The 17,198-nt window shown below is 50.7% G+C and overlaps 1 protein-coding gene across 1 annotated transcript in view; it reads right to left on the bottom strand.

The window, feature by feature from the left end:
• Positions 1–931: 931 nt before the first annotated feature.
• The window catches only part of LOC106812909 (clustered mitochondria protein homolog), a 30,832-nt gene continuing 14,565 nt past the window's right edge, over positions 932–17,198 (bottom strand). The window contains 21 exon segments of the mRNA XM_014816915.1: positions 932–3,760; positions 4,210–4,283; positions 4,528–4,662; positions 6,658–6,725; positions 7,109–7,125; positions 7,446–7,531; positions 7,732–7,857; positions 8,103–8,375; positions 8,911–9,054; positions 9,482–9,615; positions 10,366–10,420; positions 10,423–10,602; positions 10,962–11,034; positions 11,179–11,327; positions 11,722–11,849; positions 12,339–12,642; positions 12,981–13,053; positions 13,232–13,337; positions 13,912–14,045; positions 14,492–14,532; positions 14,975–15,187. Coding sequence (XP_014672401.1) covers positions 3,541–3,760; positions 4,210–4,283; positions 4,528–4,662; positions 6,658–6,725; positions 7,109–7,125; positions 7,446–7,531; positions 7,732–7,857; positions 8,103–8,375; positions 8,911–9,054; positions 9,482–9,615; positions 10,366–10,420; positions 10,423–10,602; positions 10,962–11,034; positions 11,179–11,327; positions 11,722–11,849; positions 12,339–12,642; positions 12,981–13,053; positions 13,232–13,337; positions 13,912–14,045; positions 14,492–14,532; positions 14,975–15,187 — 2,733 coding nt within the window. The 3' untranslated portion in view covers positions 932–3,540.

Here is a 17,198-nt window from a genome sequence, read left to right as displayed (position 1 = left end):
GATTCAGATTTAATTATCAAGTTAACAGACACTTGCTGGCTACGAGAATTTCTGTGTGACGTCAGATTTAGTGATGAAGTTAAGCCAGCCACGGGCGCCGAACGTAATTATTAAAGCTGATTATAGGTCCTGATAATTAAGAACGCATGCTGTTAAATGGCTTGCTTGGCCCCTTGATTTTCAAAATTTAATAATGTCGACGCTGCCCACTATAAACGCGCTAACGAGAGCTTGAGGTCGATAGGCTCTTGGCATACTCAACCACCCCGAGCAGCATATTCCTAGCCCAGTATGTAATATATATCGCCAGCAGCCGCGATAGGTCCAGGCTTAGTGAGCTTATTACCCAGAATGGAATACAAGCAAAGCTCTGCAAGCTGTGCGAGCTATTGTACGCGGTGGTTAGACGCCGTGTCACACGTGTGTGTGTGTGCGTGTGTGTGCGTGCGTTGCGTCTGTGCGTAGTGCGTGTGTGTGTGCGTGCGGTACAGTGCGTGCGTGCAGTGTGTGCGAGCGTCTGTGCGGTGCGTCCGTGCGTGCCGTGCGTGTGGCGTCGCGCTCCGTGTTTAATATACGATTTTTGTCATCGCATATGTTATCTTTTATTTCACTTTCGCCTTGTTTTGTCTCTCGTTTCGCATCAAAATACCAATCAAGCGGACATGCACTTTGGTGCAAATAACGAGGAGAGAAACCTTAACAGTGGTACTTTATTTACAATTAAATAGTTTTCTTAGAAAACGAGAAAGGAACTGGCTTTATCCGCCATTTCCTGTTTCAAGAAATGCATTCGTTGGACAAGTACTAACTTAATACTGGCTACAGCGAATCATAGCAGCAACAAAATGACACAATAGAGCAAAATAACACACACGGCTTTTTCTTTTACGTGCGTCAAGAAAATATAATGACTACTGTCAGCCGTGGACCATAGCTAGCCGCGTAGCTAATGTAAACATTCTCATGTAACTAGGACCATAGCTAGCCGCGTAGCTAATGTAAACATTCTCATGTAACTAGGGCCATAGCTAGCCGCGTAGCTAATTTCAACTCTCCCACTCATAGCTAATTATGTTAACTGTCACACAGTTAAAGTTAACTGAACAATTAGATACTCAACAATTCTATAGAACTGGCACGCAGCTGACGTTAACTGTCACACAGCTAATGTCAACTGTCACACAGCTAGTGTCAACTGTCACACACGTGGCACAACTAGTGTGAACTGTTACATGAGCACGATTAGTGTCACCCAGTCACGCACACAGCTAGCGTCGTCGTCTGTCGCAGACGAACAAGCGTCAGTGTCAACTGTCGCGCTGGGGTGAGATTAGTGATGGTTATTCCCAGCTGTAGTTCTAACCCTCCAGCTGTTAGTAATTTCCCCCTGCTACGTACTCACCACCCTAGCAAGCTGCAGCCTCACACGTCGCACGTCTAAAAAGAACGCAATACTACCGGCGATTAACACACACGACGACAAACAATAGAACATTCGATGACCAGCTTTGCACACTTTACTGACTGACGGACCGGACCGACTGACTGACCGACTTATATCTACAACACGTTCAAATCTACACTGGAATGGCCTAGTCTTAAACCTATACAAATCAAAGATGGGTCTAATGAGCATATAGTAATAAAAACACCACCCAACAACACATGAGATCAACTACTTATTACACGCTATATCTAAAACTTACACGGCCGCGCTCGTATATATTCTACATCATGTCAATTTGACTCGTCGAGTTCAAAATCCGGACGCCGCGAGAGGCAACACCTGGAACCTCCTGGACAGCACCGGGCCAAAAAACAGGAGGCAACGTCAGTTAGCACCTTGGAGTTACGATGCACTACCTCAAGTGACATGTCCAGTGACGAGTCGGCAACCTTAGAGACCCCATGCAGCAAATGTGCAGTGAATACCACACAGGGCGTTAGTTAGTGTCGGACACACTCGAATATCGCCTACCGCTAGTATACCCCTGCCAAGCTATCGTCTGCTGCACACGCACCAAATCATCAGCCGTTTGATTTCCACGCATGAAAGTGCTAGTAATTTAAGCTACAACTAACAAAAGAAATGAAAACATCAACAGCAACAACAACAACAACAACAAACGACAAACGACAACTGACGTTTCATTCGTGCACCTATTCGCTTATCACAACGTGTTTGGAGCATGCACTGGGTTTCGCGTGACTACATCCACGGCTCTCTAGCGCGTGAATGGCGGGGGGTGGGGGGGGGGGGGGAGGGTGGTTAGCTACACTCTAGTGTGGCGCATGCACACGTCAATCGAATTCATTCAGCGCTAAGTAGTAACGCGCGCGTGCCGCGACGTAGCGCGACGAAACTTTCACCGAAAGACTGGTAGAGTGTTGTGACTCGCAGCATGGACGAGCTTCAGCCGTGAGTCGATCGCATCACACCACAGAAGCAGCCTGCAGTCTCCTTGGAACACACGCCATAACAAAAGCTGCGTGGGGCGGTGGGGTGGAGCAACGCGGCTCCTCCGTGACCCGACCCACCTTCGCGGTGAATGGTGCAAACGCGCGCACGACGGACGTCGCCATGGCGACACGGCCACCGCCTCCGCCGCCCGAGGATATGTGTTGCGAGTGAAATCACATAGAGGTTTGTGTGAGACTGTGTGTGGATGCTGCTGCCACACTCCGAGCGTGTCCTCTTGATGCTGCAGCCGCTGCCACTGCCCGTGAACTGATCACCTACACCTACATAAATCTATACACTACTGCTGACCCTGTCTAAAATTAATGGTTGTGCGCGTGTTCGGGCGCTTCCGTCGCCCGCCTAATGACACGCCTAAACAAGCGACCAGCGACGAAACTTGACGCACGTGACGTTGCCCGCCAGGGGGCACCGCTGTGCAATGTCGCCACATGTGTCGCGCGCGCGTTGGCGAGCAAAAGAACAGTCAACCTTCTCGCTTGCGACGAAAACCTCCGTAATGGCGTCGAGTAAAAAAAACGGGACACGGTCGCCGTCACGGTCGCCACGGCGACAGCTCTATGGTGACGCTGCGACGCCACGTCTCTCTCTCTCTCTCTCTCTCTCTCTCCGTCAGTCTATCTGTCCCTCTCTACCTCTCTGTACTTGTTTATGTCGTCTTCTCTCTGGCGTTTTTAATAATGATGCGGGATGCGCAAAACTGCTCCGCCATCATTCTGTCCGTGTTTATCTTGTGTCCGTGCTCTGTTGCTGCTCTGTTATATCTGTTGCTGCGTGCATGCCGAGGGTAGCCAGCGATACAGCATGGGCGACTCACATACACCCCTCTAAGCCGTAGTCCCCGTCGTGTCTGCACGCGTGTCCGTCGTAAAACCTAGCCGTCCTACTACTGCTGCTGCTGCTGCCCCTCCTCCTCTTCCTCCCTCATCTATTTCATCCTCTTCTTCTTCAACTAGCTGTTGGGTGTCTTCCTGCTGCTTCTGATTCTTAATCTTCACCTAGCCGACATGTCGCGCTCTCTCTTCCTTCCTCTCGCTCACTCACTAGCAGGCACGCCGTCGTTATCTGCTAGCCATCTCCTCCACCACCGGCTGCCGCACTACCTCCTCCGCTGCCGCCGTCTCCGCGGCAACGCCATTCTCGACATGGTCGCCGACCTTGACCTTGACCGCGTCGTCTGCCATCGCCGGGTCGGCGGCTTTCTCCTCCACGGCCTCGAGCTCGGTGTCGCCGCCCTGGCGGCGGTCGAGCTCGCGGCGGAATAGTTCGATGTCCTTTTGGCTGCAAAAACGCAATAATCGGCGTGTGAGCGACACGTGCGAACGTCTCGTCCCCGCTCGGAAAAAACAAAATGAAACAAAGAGCGATACGGTGATTAATCTAGCCGGTGAATCGCCCGCGCGCCGCGTACGTGAACAGTATCAAGCGATAGTAAGGGGACGACAGCGCCATGCGTGTGTGCGCAGGTAACGCGTGTGAATCCGGGAAAACCACCTGAACAGAAACGCGAGTGACGCGGCAGCAAATTCACATGTCTTGGCCCCGGTCGTAAAAAACGTAAAAACACAATACGGAGAATAAAATATAGGCAGTGAATTGCCCGTGCTCCGCATACGTAAACGGTATTAGGCGAGCGACAATGGCGCCACACGCACGTGAACGTGAAAACCTCCTGAACCCACACCGACCGAAGAGATAAACGTGAGTGACGCTCCGCGACACTGACTCACCTGAACTGTACAAACAGGATGCCGTTGATGATGTTGAGCAGGTCCAAGACTCCGGCCATCGTCGGAGACGACACCTGGATAAAACGCAAACGACAGTCACTCACCGTCAGCTTTCCTCACGCCTGCTCACGCCAAGCCGCTGACGGCAAACGACACAGACACCGTTACAAGGGTTACTAGACTTATTAAATGTTATGCTGGACTCAGCAACGACACCGAAGCTGTTACTATGGTTACTAAATGCTATATTGGATTTAGCAATGACACCGATACCGTTGCTACGGTTACTACAGTTACTAGACACTACATTGGACTCGCCTGCAGCGGTGGGAACTGGTTGAGGGCGCCTCCCTTGTAGATCTCATTCATCTTCTTCTGCAGCACGACGGCCTGCTGCGTGAGATGCCTCAGACAGTCGGAGCTCTCCCTCGTCTTGTCGTGTTCCTCTCCCAGCTGTGCGCGCAACAACAACAACAATGTGGCTTCAGTGTGCAGAACAACAACAACAACAACAACAACAACAACAACAACAACAACAACAACGTGGCTTCAGTGTGCAGAAGTGGAGGCTGAGCAGATCATGCCGAGAATGTCGATGTTCACGAGACATACACGCACGCACGCACGCACGGCACGCATGACTGCAGACGCACAGCACGCACTCGCCGCAGGCGCGCACCGCACGCACACAGACGCATCGCACGCCAGACCCCGCACGCATCACCTCGTCCCACGGTCCCTTACGCAGCCGCTTTACAGCAATTACCTTCCGCACGCACGCACGCCCCCACCCGCACGCACACAGATCACGCAACTCGCCACGCACACAGACAGACGCAGCGCACAGCCACGCACGCACTACAGACCGGCTAACGAGCGTACGCACGCACACACGCACACCGACAGACGCACGTCTACGCTACGCACAGCACTGCGACGCACGTCTATCTTTATCGCCCTTTTCTCCCCCTCGATTCTTCCTTCACCGCGCTCCCTTTCCCGACCATTCTTCTTCCTCCTTCCCCATCCCTTTCCCGTCCCGTCCCTTCCGCGTTCACGCTACTCGCCACTTTGCACCACGCACACATAATCACATACACTGCCACCGCTTCATCCCGGCACTGTTTTCACACAGACCACAGACGGCCTACGTCACAGCACGCAGACAGACAGACGCACGCATTCACATCTTTGACTTTTTTCCTCCTCACTAAATCGCAGGCTCTACCAACGCAATATCATTGTCTATCTACCAGAGTACGCCTTCCCCCCACTCTCAACGTCTCTTTCCCCATTTCCTATCCTTTCAATTTTCAAAATTTCAAAAATCTTTCATTTCCATGTCCTCTTCAAAAAAAACCGTGGCACGCTGGGCAAACCGCACGCACTGCTCCGCTGTCACGTCACGCCGCCACAACAGTATCGCACTATGCTCAATCTCGCCACCCACACTACCACTAGTGCACAAACACACACCTCACTTTTGCTAATCCTCACTCACGTGACATAACTACCACATATTCAGATATTGCCATAAGCATGGTAAATTTATGGCTAGTGATTATAGTTACATCCAACCACAAGCACTTATTCTTACATGCATTCTCCTCTACCCTGAAGTTTGCGCTACTGTTTCAATTCGCACTGCCCACACGCAGTCGTCGCTTACTGCCCACTGCCCACACACATCACAGCCCACGTCCACTCGTCAGCAAAGGCCCAAAATCATCTAGAGTTCTGCGACTATTATCAGTCGTTCATAAAAATTTACCTGTGCTCTTGTAGTAACCATGCCAAAATCACGTCCTCATCTCTCGCTCTGAAGATGGTCTTTCCGCGGTTAAGTCTCAAACCGCGGCAGCGCACTGACGCTCGGCTTGCCTAAATCTTCAAATTAGTTGTGTATTAACCGCAGGTGGTAGCTGATTGCCACGCTTTCCCATGTGCGCTAATTCCACGCATTCATAATACGCTGCAGGCAAGCCTACACACAACCAGCTTAATCATTTCTCACAGCCCAAGCATCCGATCAACAACAGCCCAAAATTTTAACAGCTTTAAACTTAACATCATCACCACAAAGGTCATCCGATCACTTCTACCCTACCAGCCAACCATTACTGAATCTCTATCACATATCCCCAGAAGAAGCATAATACACAAAACCGACGTCAACACCCCGTTAATTCAGCATATACTTATATTTCTTATTTTGTTTTTTTTTTTTTTACGTGTCTTTCTATCTCACGACATCGTCTGGGACTTCCAGAGTTGCACGGTCGTTTCGGTTCGGTGTTCGTTGGCCAGCCTAAACTTAAGACATCTCACACATCCGAGTGTCACACCAGGTTTTGGTGGCGGTTTTTCGAGCGTCAAAGACGTTTCAATCATCGTCACAACTTATACCGAACTCGCAACCCTAGGCGCAGGCCAAACTTAACATCTCACACATGCCCGATCGGGTTCAACATCCAGCCGAAAACTTAAGGCATCCTCACCACATCCGATCAAATCACCTGCCAGTCCAGAAAACTTACGTTTAAGCATCTCACACATCCGATCATCACCCACACCAAACTTCATCCTCACACACCCGATTCCGTCAACACCTCAGCTCAAACTTAACTATCGTCACAGCCACTCCGATCCACCACCGTCAGCCAAACTTAACATCTCACACATCGCGATCAAATCACGCTCAGGCCAAAGTTAACATCTCACACATCTCGGCGTTGTGCGTGAGCGTGCTTAGCGTCTGGTTGCCGATCAAGCACCAGCCAAAACTAACATCTTCACATCATCCCGATCTCAACACCGCAGCCTAAAAACCTTAACATCTCACAACATCCGATCAACACCAGCCAAACTTGAACATCTCACACATCCGATCAACACCCACCAAACTCAATCATCTCACTACATGCCGTCACACCGCAGTCCAAAACTTAATACATCTCACACATCCGAGTCAATCAACACCCAGCCAAACTTAACATCTCACACATCCGATCAACACCCAGCCAAACTTAACATCTCACACATCCGATCAACACCCAGCCAAACTTAACGAAACACTCGACCAAACAATGAAAACATCGGCTAAACCGAACATCCACCAATAAACAACCAGCGAAAAGCCAAAACCTCTCATTGTCAGATTCGTGACACTGCTATTTCCGCGTCAACTTTAGAGTCACTTTAGTCGTAATATTAGTAATGACAGCAGCTATACTCACTTTGTGTTCAGTTGCAGAGATTTCTCGAGGAACCTCAATGCCAGGTCATGCTCGCCCACCGCATGCAGTATCAAGCCAATGTTGCTCTACAAGACAAACAATTAGAAGAAAGAAATTAGGAAGATTACAATTACCATGTTGAAGAAATGTACGCACGTCCAGGAACACAAGACTGCCCACACGCATTCCACTTCGCAACGTTACACAACTTTAATTTATTTATTCTATTAAGTAACAGTTCTAATTTAGACGTTACTTAATGGACACACTAGATGGCAGCACTTACGTCTAGCAGTGCGATCTCCGGGTGGTTCTCCCCGTGCAGTAGTAGCGCCAGGTAGCGCGCTCTGTAGAGCAACTTCAGCGCCGTTGATATGTGAGAGTTGGCGAAGCAATACTGCGCCAAATGTGTCTGTGGAAAGCAAGTGGCGCACGCGGTCAGACTCGACCAGCAGTGCGTGCACACTGCAGCCTCGTCTCATCAAAACGTCTATACTGAAAGTAATTCATATCACTCTGGGAACAATTCAATTTTAAGCGTCTCCCACAAGGTAGATTCCCCTCAAAAATCTTCAGCTTTACTCTCTTTCCCCACCACAGAGGATCCCCCTCTCGCACTTCCTTCCAGGGGACTCTCTGCGCCTCTCTCTCACTCACGTATTCGGTGATAGTGTTCGGATGGTCCACCCCCAGCACTCTCTCGCTCATCAGCACAGCCTTCTGCTGCTGTGCCAACGCCTCGGGGTAGTCGCCCATGATGTAGTTGAGGCGGGCGAGCAGGCGCAGGCACGTGCAGATCTCTGGGTGCATCGCCCCGTAGACGTTGTTCAGCAGGTTGAGTGCCTCCGAGATCAGCTCATATCCTTCCTTCAGGAAGCCTTGCTGGATCTTAGCCTGCCCCGTGTTGTAGAAGTCGTGAGCGTCCGTCGCCTGTGTGAAGAGAGTGAGAGTAAGAGAGTGAGTGAGAGTAAGAGAGTGAGAGTAAGAGAGTGAGAGTAAGAGAGTCAGTGAGATAGAGTGAGTGAGGAGGGAACGAGATTAGCTCGTGTTGTAGAAGTCATGAGCGTCCGTCGCCTGTGTGGAGAGAGTGAGTGAGATAGAGTGAGTGAGATAGAGTGAGTAAGATAGAGTGAGTGAGATAGAGTGAGCGAGATCAGCTTGTGCTGTGGAAGGTAGCATCGTCGCCTGTGACGTGGAAGAGAGGGAAGATGGAAAAGGAGATACTGGCTGCGGTTTACACGGACGTAAATCCACCGTCAGTGCCCACAATGAAGCCATTGTCATAGATGTGGAAACCGTGCAGACTGTCTCTACAGGGCCACTAGTACATCATGTTACATGTTATACCAGCCACTAGCTTGCAGTGTAACCACAGTTGACGACGTTCACACGACCACCAGCAGGCCCGGCTACCAATGGTCAGCTCTGACCTGCTCAGCCCGTGGCAGATGTGTCTCGTTCCTACCTTCGGCTGCACATGCTTGACTATCGGGAACAGGTTGACGATGTCGTCCTCGCCGAACGCCTGCTTGTGCTTGCTGTCCATGTTGAACTCCCGCAGTAGGATCTGCACGCCACACTTCACGCAGAACGAGTGCAGCAGCGAAACCTAGAAGCCATCGCAGTTAAATAAAACGAAGATTATGACATGTCTCTCATGGAAAAAAACGAGCGATAGAAACAAAGTGTGTGAGACTTTACAGACTACAGTGTGTATCGACTAATATAACGACAAAATATTACTATACATTATTTTATTATTATATTATACATTAATTTTACTACAAGAAATAACAACAAAGTAATAAAAAATGTAGCTAACGCTACCACAGCCCTCGATAATATGAACGTTGAGGCAATAAGCACTTAATATTTAATATGTAATAATATGTAATGTTTAATATGTATATGTATAATATGTAATGTTTAATGTGTATATTTAATATGCACAGCTACAGCACACACACACACACACTGAGATCATTAATCTATACAGAATTACACGCACGAACACCAACACATTCTCGCCATCTCACCTTTTGCATTGAATACTTCTCGATGGCTGCATCAATGTTGTCGCAGCCGAGGCTGAAGTCAAAGTAGCTCTCCACCTCTCCAACGATCTGCTGCCACAGCGTCTTGGGCGTGTAGTGCACCCACTCTGTGTTGTCTGCAACGACACAGGCCACACAGATACTGACACGCGACTCCGAGCAGACAACACATATTAAACATGAGTTTGATTCAGAGAAGTCAGTAACAAAGGAAGAGCTGTACGGGTGAAAGAGAGAAAGAACACGCGTTACAAATTTGTCAGTGAGAAAGGGAGAGCTGTGGCTGGGAGAGAGAGGGAGAATGGACAGGATTGGAACGTGAGTGCTGCATGGGGAGAGAGAGAACGTGCGACGTAAACGAACATTCAGTAACATATTGCTTGTCGCCAATGTGGTTTGCTTAGTGAATCTGTGCCAACTTCACTAGCACAATCAGATTTAAATTATATCTATATAAAGAATATGAACGTGTTTCTGTATCTGGCAGATGACAAGCGCCACGCCACGCGATCGGACACTGACATCAACCTGCCAGAAATAATCGATCTACGATGCGCATAGCACCCAACGCGCCACGGTAACGTGCGGGAGGGTGCGCTCAGCATCGAGTATCCCACCCCCCATGCGCGCGCACACGGACCGAGTGAAGCGAAGGGAGAGAGCGACTCCACAGATGTAAACTTAGTAAGAGAGAGAGAGAGAGAGAGAGAGAGAGAGAGACACGAGACACGAGACACGAGACACGAGAATACAAATCGAGCGCGCGCGTCAATCACATAGACACATGGACTCCGCCATCGCCGCTCCCTCCCCCTCCGCCGCCGTTCCCTCCCCCTCCCCCTCCGCCTTCGTTCCCTCCCCCGTACCGTTGCTGACGAACGTCGTGTGCTTGTTGCGCGCGATGTTGCGCTTTTTTGCTGAGCATGCGCAGTGCTTGTGTCTGCAGATCATAGGCGCGACGCATGCGGCGCGGCGTACGATCCGAGGAAGCAGTTGATGAAGTGGCTGACGGCGCCGGCTAGGCTCATCTGCTCCACTCCCTGCATGTACACCTTGAAGACGTGCTTGACCGACCGCGACAGCATCTCACACACGGCTATCGTCTGCCGGGGAGGGAAAACGCACGAGTTAGGTCAGCGACACACGATTTGACAGTGGCAAAGCAACATTGTAGTATATTTGGCAGTAGCAAATTGCAGGAGAGAAGCGGAAAATACGAGCAATTGCACGTAATGATTTGAGTGCATCAAAATAGGCATACAATAACTGTGTACAACTGGCAACACAGTGTTTTACGAAAAGCAGAGGCATAAATGTAATGTGTGTTTAAACGTGGGATGCAACTGTTAACGCTAGAGCTTATATGTAATGTGTGTTTAAACGTGGGATGCAACTGTTAACGCTAGAGCTTACATGGTCTGCATGACTCGCAACATTGACCACTCGTCATCGGCATACGTACATAAACATACTCCAGCTGCGATATCTTCGCCAGCATGTCCGCGATTTTGCCGAGGTACCTCATGTTGATGCCCCTGCAATACGAGACATGAATAGTAGTCATACAATACATTAGTAAAGTGCTACACAGAGAACTTTTGCGAATCATACATGGCAAAAAATGTTAATGACTACTAACCCAACCCCTCAACCTCCACCCTGCCCTTCCTTATGCCGACCTTATCTGCATGAAGTCGGAGAGTGTTTCTCCGTCGATGGGTGAGGACGTGTGCTCGAGGCAGTAGCGCACGAGACTCGGGATCTGATGCGTGATGAGAAACTCTGACGCCTCCTTCACGAGGTTCTGCTCCTTCTTCAGCTCCCCCTGCTGGAGAAAAAAGTGACTAAACGTAAGGCGGGAGATTTCACACGTGTAGCACCGTCAGCCAAATAATATGTCAGCCGTGACAAATAATATGTCAGCCGTGACAAATAATATGACAGCCGTGACAGCCAATGTAGCAGTCGATGTGACAAATGATTTACCACTGAATGGAGTGACAGCTATTGTGAAAGTTGACACAACAGCTAACACAGTGACAGCTAATGTGTCAACTGATGTGACAGCTGACATGACAACTAACACGGTGACAGCTAATATGGTGTCATCTCACATGACATGTAATGTGACAACTAATGTGGTGTCACCTCACATGACATGTAATGTGACAACTAATGTGGTGTCACCTCACATGACATGTAAGGTGACAGCTAACACGTACGTCATCGTCCACAAAGCGTATTCCCGGCGAGAACACGTCCGGATTAAAGCGGATGTCAAACTCGGTGTCCTTGAGCGAGCCGACCGCCTCCGCAGCCTTCCTCACTATCTCCTTAGTGTTGTCCTCCACTAGAAACGAAGACGAACAAACGACAGTCAGAAACGCATGGCGCGAAACCAGAAGCTTACTGACCAAAAATCAGTGATGCCAACGTTTGTGACGTAGGCTCGCAAACAAGTATACTCTCACGCGGCAGAAACCAGTGATGCCAACGTTAGTGATGCTGCGATCTTCCAAGGACGACCGAAATGGTGCCGATTGGAACGGGTGTCGCTATTGACAGGTCACTCGTTTAAGGAATGCTCCCTTTGGGGAGATTAGAATGAGAGCGATCCGGACCGGACGGATCCGTCCGAAACAAACACGTTCTTACAGCCACATGACAGATGAGCTTCGTTGCTGTGCGTGCGTGCGTGCGTGTTCATGCGTGTTCGTGCGCGCTCGTGCGTGTACGTGCGTGCGTGCGTGTTCGTGCGTGCGAGGAATTTTCTGGGGATGACCCGACAACCCACGAAGGTCGCGCGATGCCGTCGACGACCCAGGCGGCGACCACTCACGTGAATCCTGACTGGCCGACTCGACGACGGCCTCCACCATCTTCTTATCCTCGTCCGTCACCAGGGGTTCGTCGCTCTTGCTCTCCGCGGCGGCAGCAGCGGCGGCGGGCTGGTGGCCGTTACACAGGACACCGTCGAGGTCCTTGTCTTTGGTTTCGGTGCCGTGGCCGTTGCATATCACATTGGGTTCGACGATGGGTTTCTCTGCTTCTCCTCCTTCCTCCTCCTCGGCAGTCTTCGTCGGCTCCTTCTCCTCCGCTTTCTCCTCTTCCTTTGCTTTGTCTTCCTTCGGCTGGCTTCCCTCCTAAGAACGCAAGATAGGGAAGTGATGACTCCCATTCGACCAAGTATCACAACATTCACTGTCGCGATGTCACGTTTTACGGTGATAGAGACTGTTGAAGATTGCTGCTACTGCTCCCGCTACCACCACCACCACCACCACCACCACTACTACCGCTATTACTTCTATGTCAACTACTACTACAAGGATCCACAAATGTCCCCTGTGCTTCTTTATACACAAAACTGCCAATCGGTTACAATCCGGTAAGTTTCTCCTCCCTCTCGGTTGCTTTGATTTCAGCACGCCCGCTCCCTAACCCCTCCACCCTTCACCTCTCTCATCTTCCCTTTACTGACCTTCTCTTGTCGTTTTGCTCGCAGCTGCTGTAGATGGTAGGCAGCATGCTTCAGGAACAAAAGGTATCGTGCACTGCAAGAACAACACCAGAAACTCAGGCATCAAAGGAATATCATGTGCAGCAGAACAGCACGGCACACGAATGCAATAGATCATCAACCAATTAACTTAAAAATTAAACTCTACTAAGCGTCTCAAAAATAAACAAAAAATAATATTCCGACGTGGCCGTTACCACGGCAACACTCACTCGACGAATGCGTCGACTAGTTCCTGTCGCAGGCAGCAGAGTTTGTGTTTGTGCTCCTTAGGGTATCCCAGCCTCTTGGCTTCGGCCGAATACTCTATCTCTGGCACTGGAAGCAGAGACGAAAGTAGACTCTTATTAAATCATTGACTCACACGAACAAATGTGACACTCACTCATCCACGAGAGACGGTTCTTATTCATCCAATCTAACTAACTCGTAACACGGTCTGCACAGGGATGGAGACTCTGACTGTATTACCTATTTCCATTTCCTTGACCTACATTATACTGGTCAAGGGAATGGACAGGGCAACGTCGTGAGAGGAAGGAGAAGATACGTAGGACGTAGGAGAGCTTCCCGTGTAGATGGCCGACATTGGGAGAGGCGGCGAGAACGTGTCAAAAAGAGAGCATGAGCACGAGAAACCAGAGAAACACAGAAGGACGCCAATGGATCAGAGAAGGAAGCCGAGGCATCAGAAAAGAAAGCCGAGGGATCAGAGGAAGCCAAAAGAATTGAAGGAAGGCGAGATTGAAAAAGGAAGCCGAGGGAACAAAGAAGAACGCCAAGGAATCAGAGAAGGAAGCCGAAAGAATCAAAGAAGGAAGCCGAGGGAACAGAGAAGAAAGCTGAGATTGAAAAAGGAAGCTGAGTGAGCGGAGGAAGGAAGGAAGCTCACCGGGTAGATAGTTGACGTCTGGGGGGAAGGTGCGCAGCAGGTCTAGGATGTAGTATCGCTGGTCGTTGCCGACGATGCCCTTACACTCGATGGATGAGCAGAGCAGCACCTCCTCACCCTTCTCGTTGAGAACCCTGCCAGGAGATACATTACTAACGTTACTACACTGTAGGTAAGTCACCATCGAGTCACACACTGTATGCTGTACACACTGCCAGCATTGATACACGTGTTATTACCGCTGCCCAACGGAGTTAGAGGAGGTTATGTGATCGCTCTTGTGTGTTAGTGTGTTTGTGTGTTCGCGCGATCGATATTAGCGCGTTGAGTCAGCGAGCCAGCCAGCCAGCACAGCGAGCCAGCTCGTAACACATACATGTTACATGCTGGCGGAGGTATGCACTCTCCGTGAGTGCCCTCTGTCTAGTATTACATGAGTGATGGGTAAGACACCACAGAGACCCACACTGTAGTCTCTGTACTGTACAGCTACACTCCCACCCTGCCGTTAGCACAATAACCGCATGTGCCTCCTGCAATCGTGACGAACGGTGGTACGCTCGTGCACGTGTACACTCACTTGTGAGGCTTGATCTTCAACTGCTTCGCCGTTTTGGACAACTGCAAAACAAGAAGTCATCCGAATGCTTTATGTTCATGATCACTCCGACTCCTACACACAATGCGACATCAACCACAATAGCATCACAAAACCCTTACGTGGAACCAATGGCCTGTATCGACTAACTCTAACTGCCTTTACTTGATCCCGACCTGCCCAAACAAATGCAAAAACGGACCACCCATCCCTGTGACCTATCACAAGACGGTTTATAACTAACAACAAGCAGCGATTCGCCGAGTAGCGCGCCGCCATATTAGATCCACTCCAAATGTAACTGGGCCAGTTCGCGTCTAACTGGTGTACGAAATTTGTAATCTCTCCCTCTCGCTCTCGTCCAAGTGATCAACCCAAATCAAACGCGCAGGATCCGTGCGATCCTTGGAACATGCGGAACTGATAGAGTTTCGCGTCAGCATCAGCAACAACGCACGTACGTACCAGCTGCACGTATTTCTCGCTGGCGACCACCGTCTTGCCGAAGTCGATCGAGCCGTAGACGACCGACTGCTCCTGCTCGCGCTCGAGGATGCCGGGGATGATCGACTGCGCTGTGACGCGGTAACCACGGTAATCGACGACGACCGTGCCCAGCGTGTACAGTCCCTCAAGGTCGACCGACCAGTATGCCTTCACTCCCTGAAGGTCGTTGCCCTGTAACGACCATAACGAGTTATCCACCTAGACTAATGTTTTCGCATCCTGCAGCCGTCGAAGTCACCTTAACGAGGGCCTCTGGTCGCGCCGACAGCCGCTTTCCACGCACCGCCAAATTGTTCGCGTTCGCACATGCGTAAAGCGCGCGCTACAGCCACCCACGATCATCGAGCGCTACAGCCACTCACGATCATCGTGCATTCCTCCACCGCCTCAAAGGTATTCTTACCGCGAGACACCACATATTTACCATCACCGCATCGCTAGGCACTCGTATGAGACGGACGCGTCTCTGTATCTGGCGGACGGCAGAGTGCCACGTCGCGTGATCACCGTAATCCGCCCGCTAGAGATCGATCTACGATGCGCATAGCACCCAACGCGCCACGGTAACGTGCGGGAGGGTGCGCTCAGCATCGAGTATCCCACCGCCCATGCGCAAAGAGCAGATGCAAACGTAATGAGAGAGAGAGGGCGAGGAAGAGGGAGAGGGTGAGAGAGGGAGAGGGAGATAAACAAAAAGAGAGAGGGAGAATAAAAGGAAGAGGAGAGAGAGAGAATCTCTCTCTTCTACTTCTCTCTCTCGTCTCTCTCTCGTCTCTTCTCTCTCTGCTCTCTCTCTGCTCTCTCTCTCATCTCTCTGCTCATCTCTACTCTCTTCTCTCTCTCTCTCTCTCTCTCCTCTCCTCTGTTCGTCTTCTCTCTCTCTCTCGTCTCCTCATCTCTCACCTCCCTCTCTCTCTCTCTCTTCATCTCTGTCTCCTTCTCGCGTCCTCTCTTCTCTTCTTCTTCGTCTCGTCTCTCTCTCTCTCTCTCTTCTGCTCCTCTCTCTCTCTCTCTCTCTCCCTTGCTCTCTCCTCTCTCTCGCTGTCTTCTCTCCATCTCTCTATCGTCTCTTCCTCTCCTCCTCTTCATCTCTCTCTCGTTCTCTCTCTTCGTCCTCTCCTCTGCTTCTCTTCCTCCCCTCGCCTCCTCCCTCAACCTCCCTCTTCTCTTTCTCTCCATCTCTCTCTGCTTCGCGTCTGCTAGCTAAAGTTACATTCTGTGGAGGCGCTCTCATCCCCTATCATCTATCACTCGGGTCCCCGTGTGCGCAGTGCATGGGGGTGGGATAGCTCGATGCTGAGTCGCATCGACCTCTAGCCCGCACATTTACTGCGTGGCAGGCGTTGGGTGGCATATGCGCATCGTAGATGCTGATCTCTAGCGGCCGCATTACGGTGATCACTGCGACGCGTGGCACTCTGCGTCCGCTCAGATACAGAGCACAGCGTGGCACCGTGGCTCTACTGCGAGTTTTGGAGGTGTATTTTTTCTCTTCGATTTTCGCAGAGCGAAAAAAAGTTGGGGTGTTGTTATTCTCTCTCTCTTCTCTCTCTCTCTCTTTCTCTTTCTCTTTCTTTTTCTCTTTCTGCGCTCGGATGGAGTTTCGGAGGAGTAATTTTTCTCGTTTGATTTGCCTCAGATAAGTCCGACGTTCAAGCGCAACTTCACGAACGGCTGCAGCGTAAGCGCGTGCAGCGGCAATTCTCCGGTTTGAGCGGCTGTCGCTGAACGGCCCTTATGCCTAGGTGTTTCTGCGCGGCTGCGTGGGGTCGGCCGACGGTGACTGGAGCACAGAGCTGAATAGACGTCGATGCCGCCGTGACGTAGGTGGCGCTGATCGCGCGTCGATGGCGGCGCCGCGGGGGGAGGGGAAGGGAGGGGAGGATGTGATCTCTGTTTGTTCCTCGCTACGCGCAGCTGTGCTCTGCGGCTGGCATGTATCCTCATCTCTCTCATTCTCTCTCAGGATCTCTCTTCCTCTCTCTCTCTCGTCTCTCTCTCATCTCTCTCTCATCCTCTCTCTATCTCTTCTCTCTCTCTCTCTCCCTCCCTCCATCCTTCCGCTCCTCTCCCTCCCTCCCTCGGCCGGTCTCCCTCGCCTGTATCCCGTCCCTCTCTCACTCCTCTCCCTCTCTTCTCCCTCTCTTCTCGTCCCTATCTCTCACTCATCTCTCTCTCTCTC

This window comes from Priapulus caudatus, unplaced genomic scaffold (genome assembly GCF_000485595.1).
Source record: "Priapulus caudatus unplaced genomic scaffold, Priapulus_caudatus-5.0.1 Scaffold699, whole genome shotgun sequence".
Lineage (NCBI taxonomy): Eukaryota > Metazoa > Priapulida > Priapulimorpha > Priapulimorphida > Priapulidae > Priapulus > Priapulus caudatus.
This window is presented reverse-complemented; position numbering and strand designations above follow the sequence as displayed.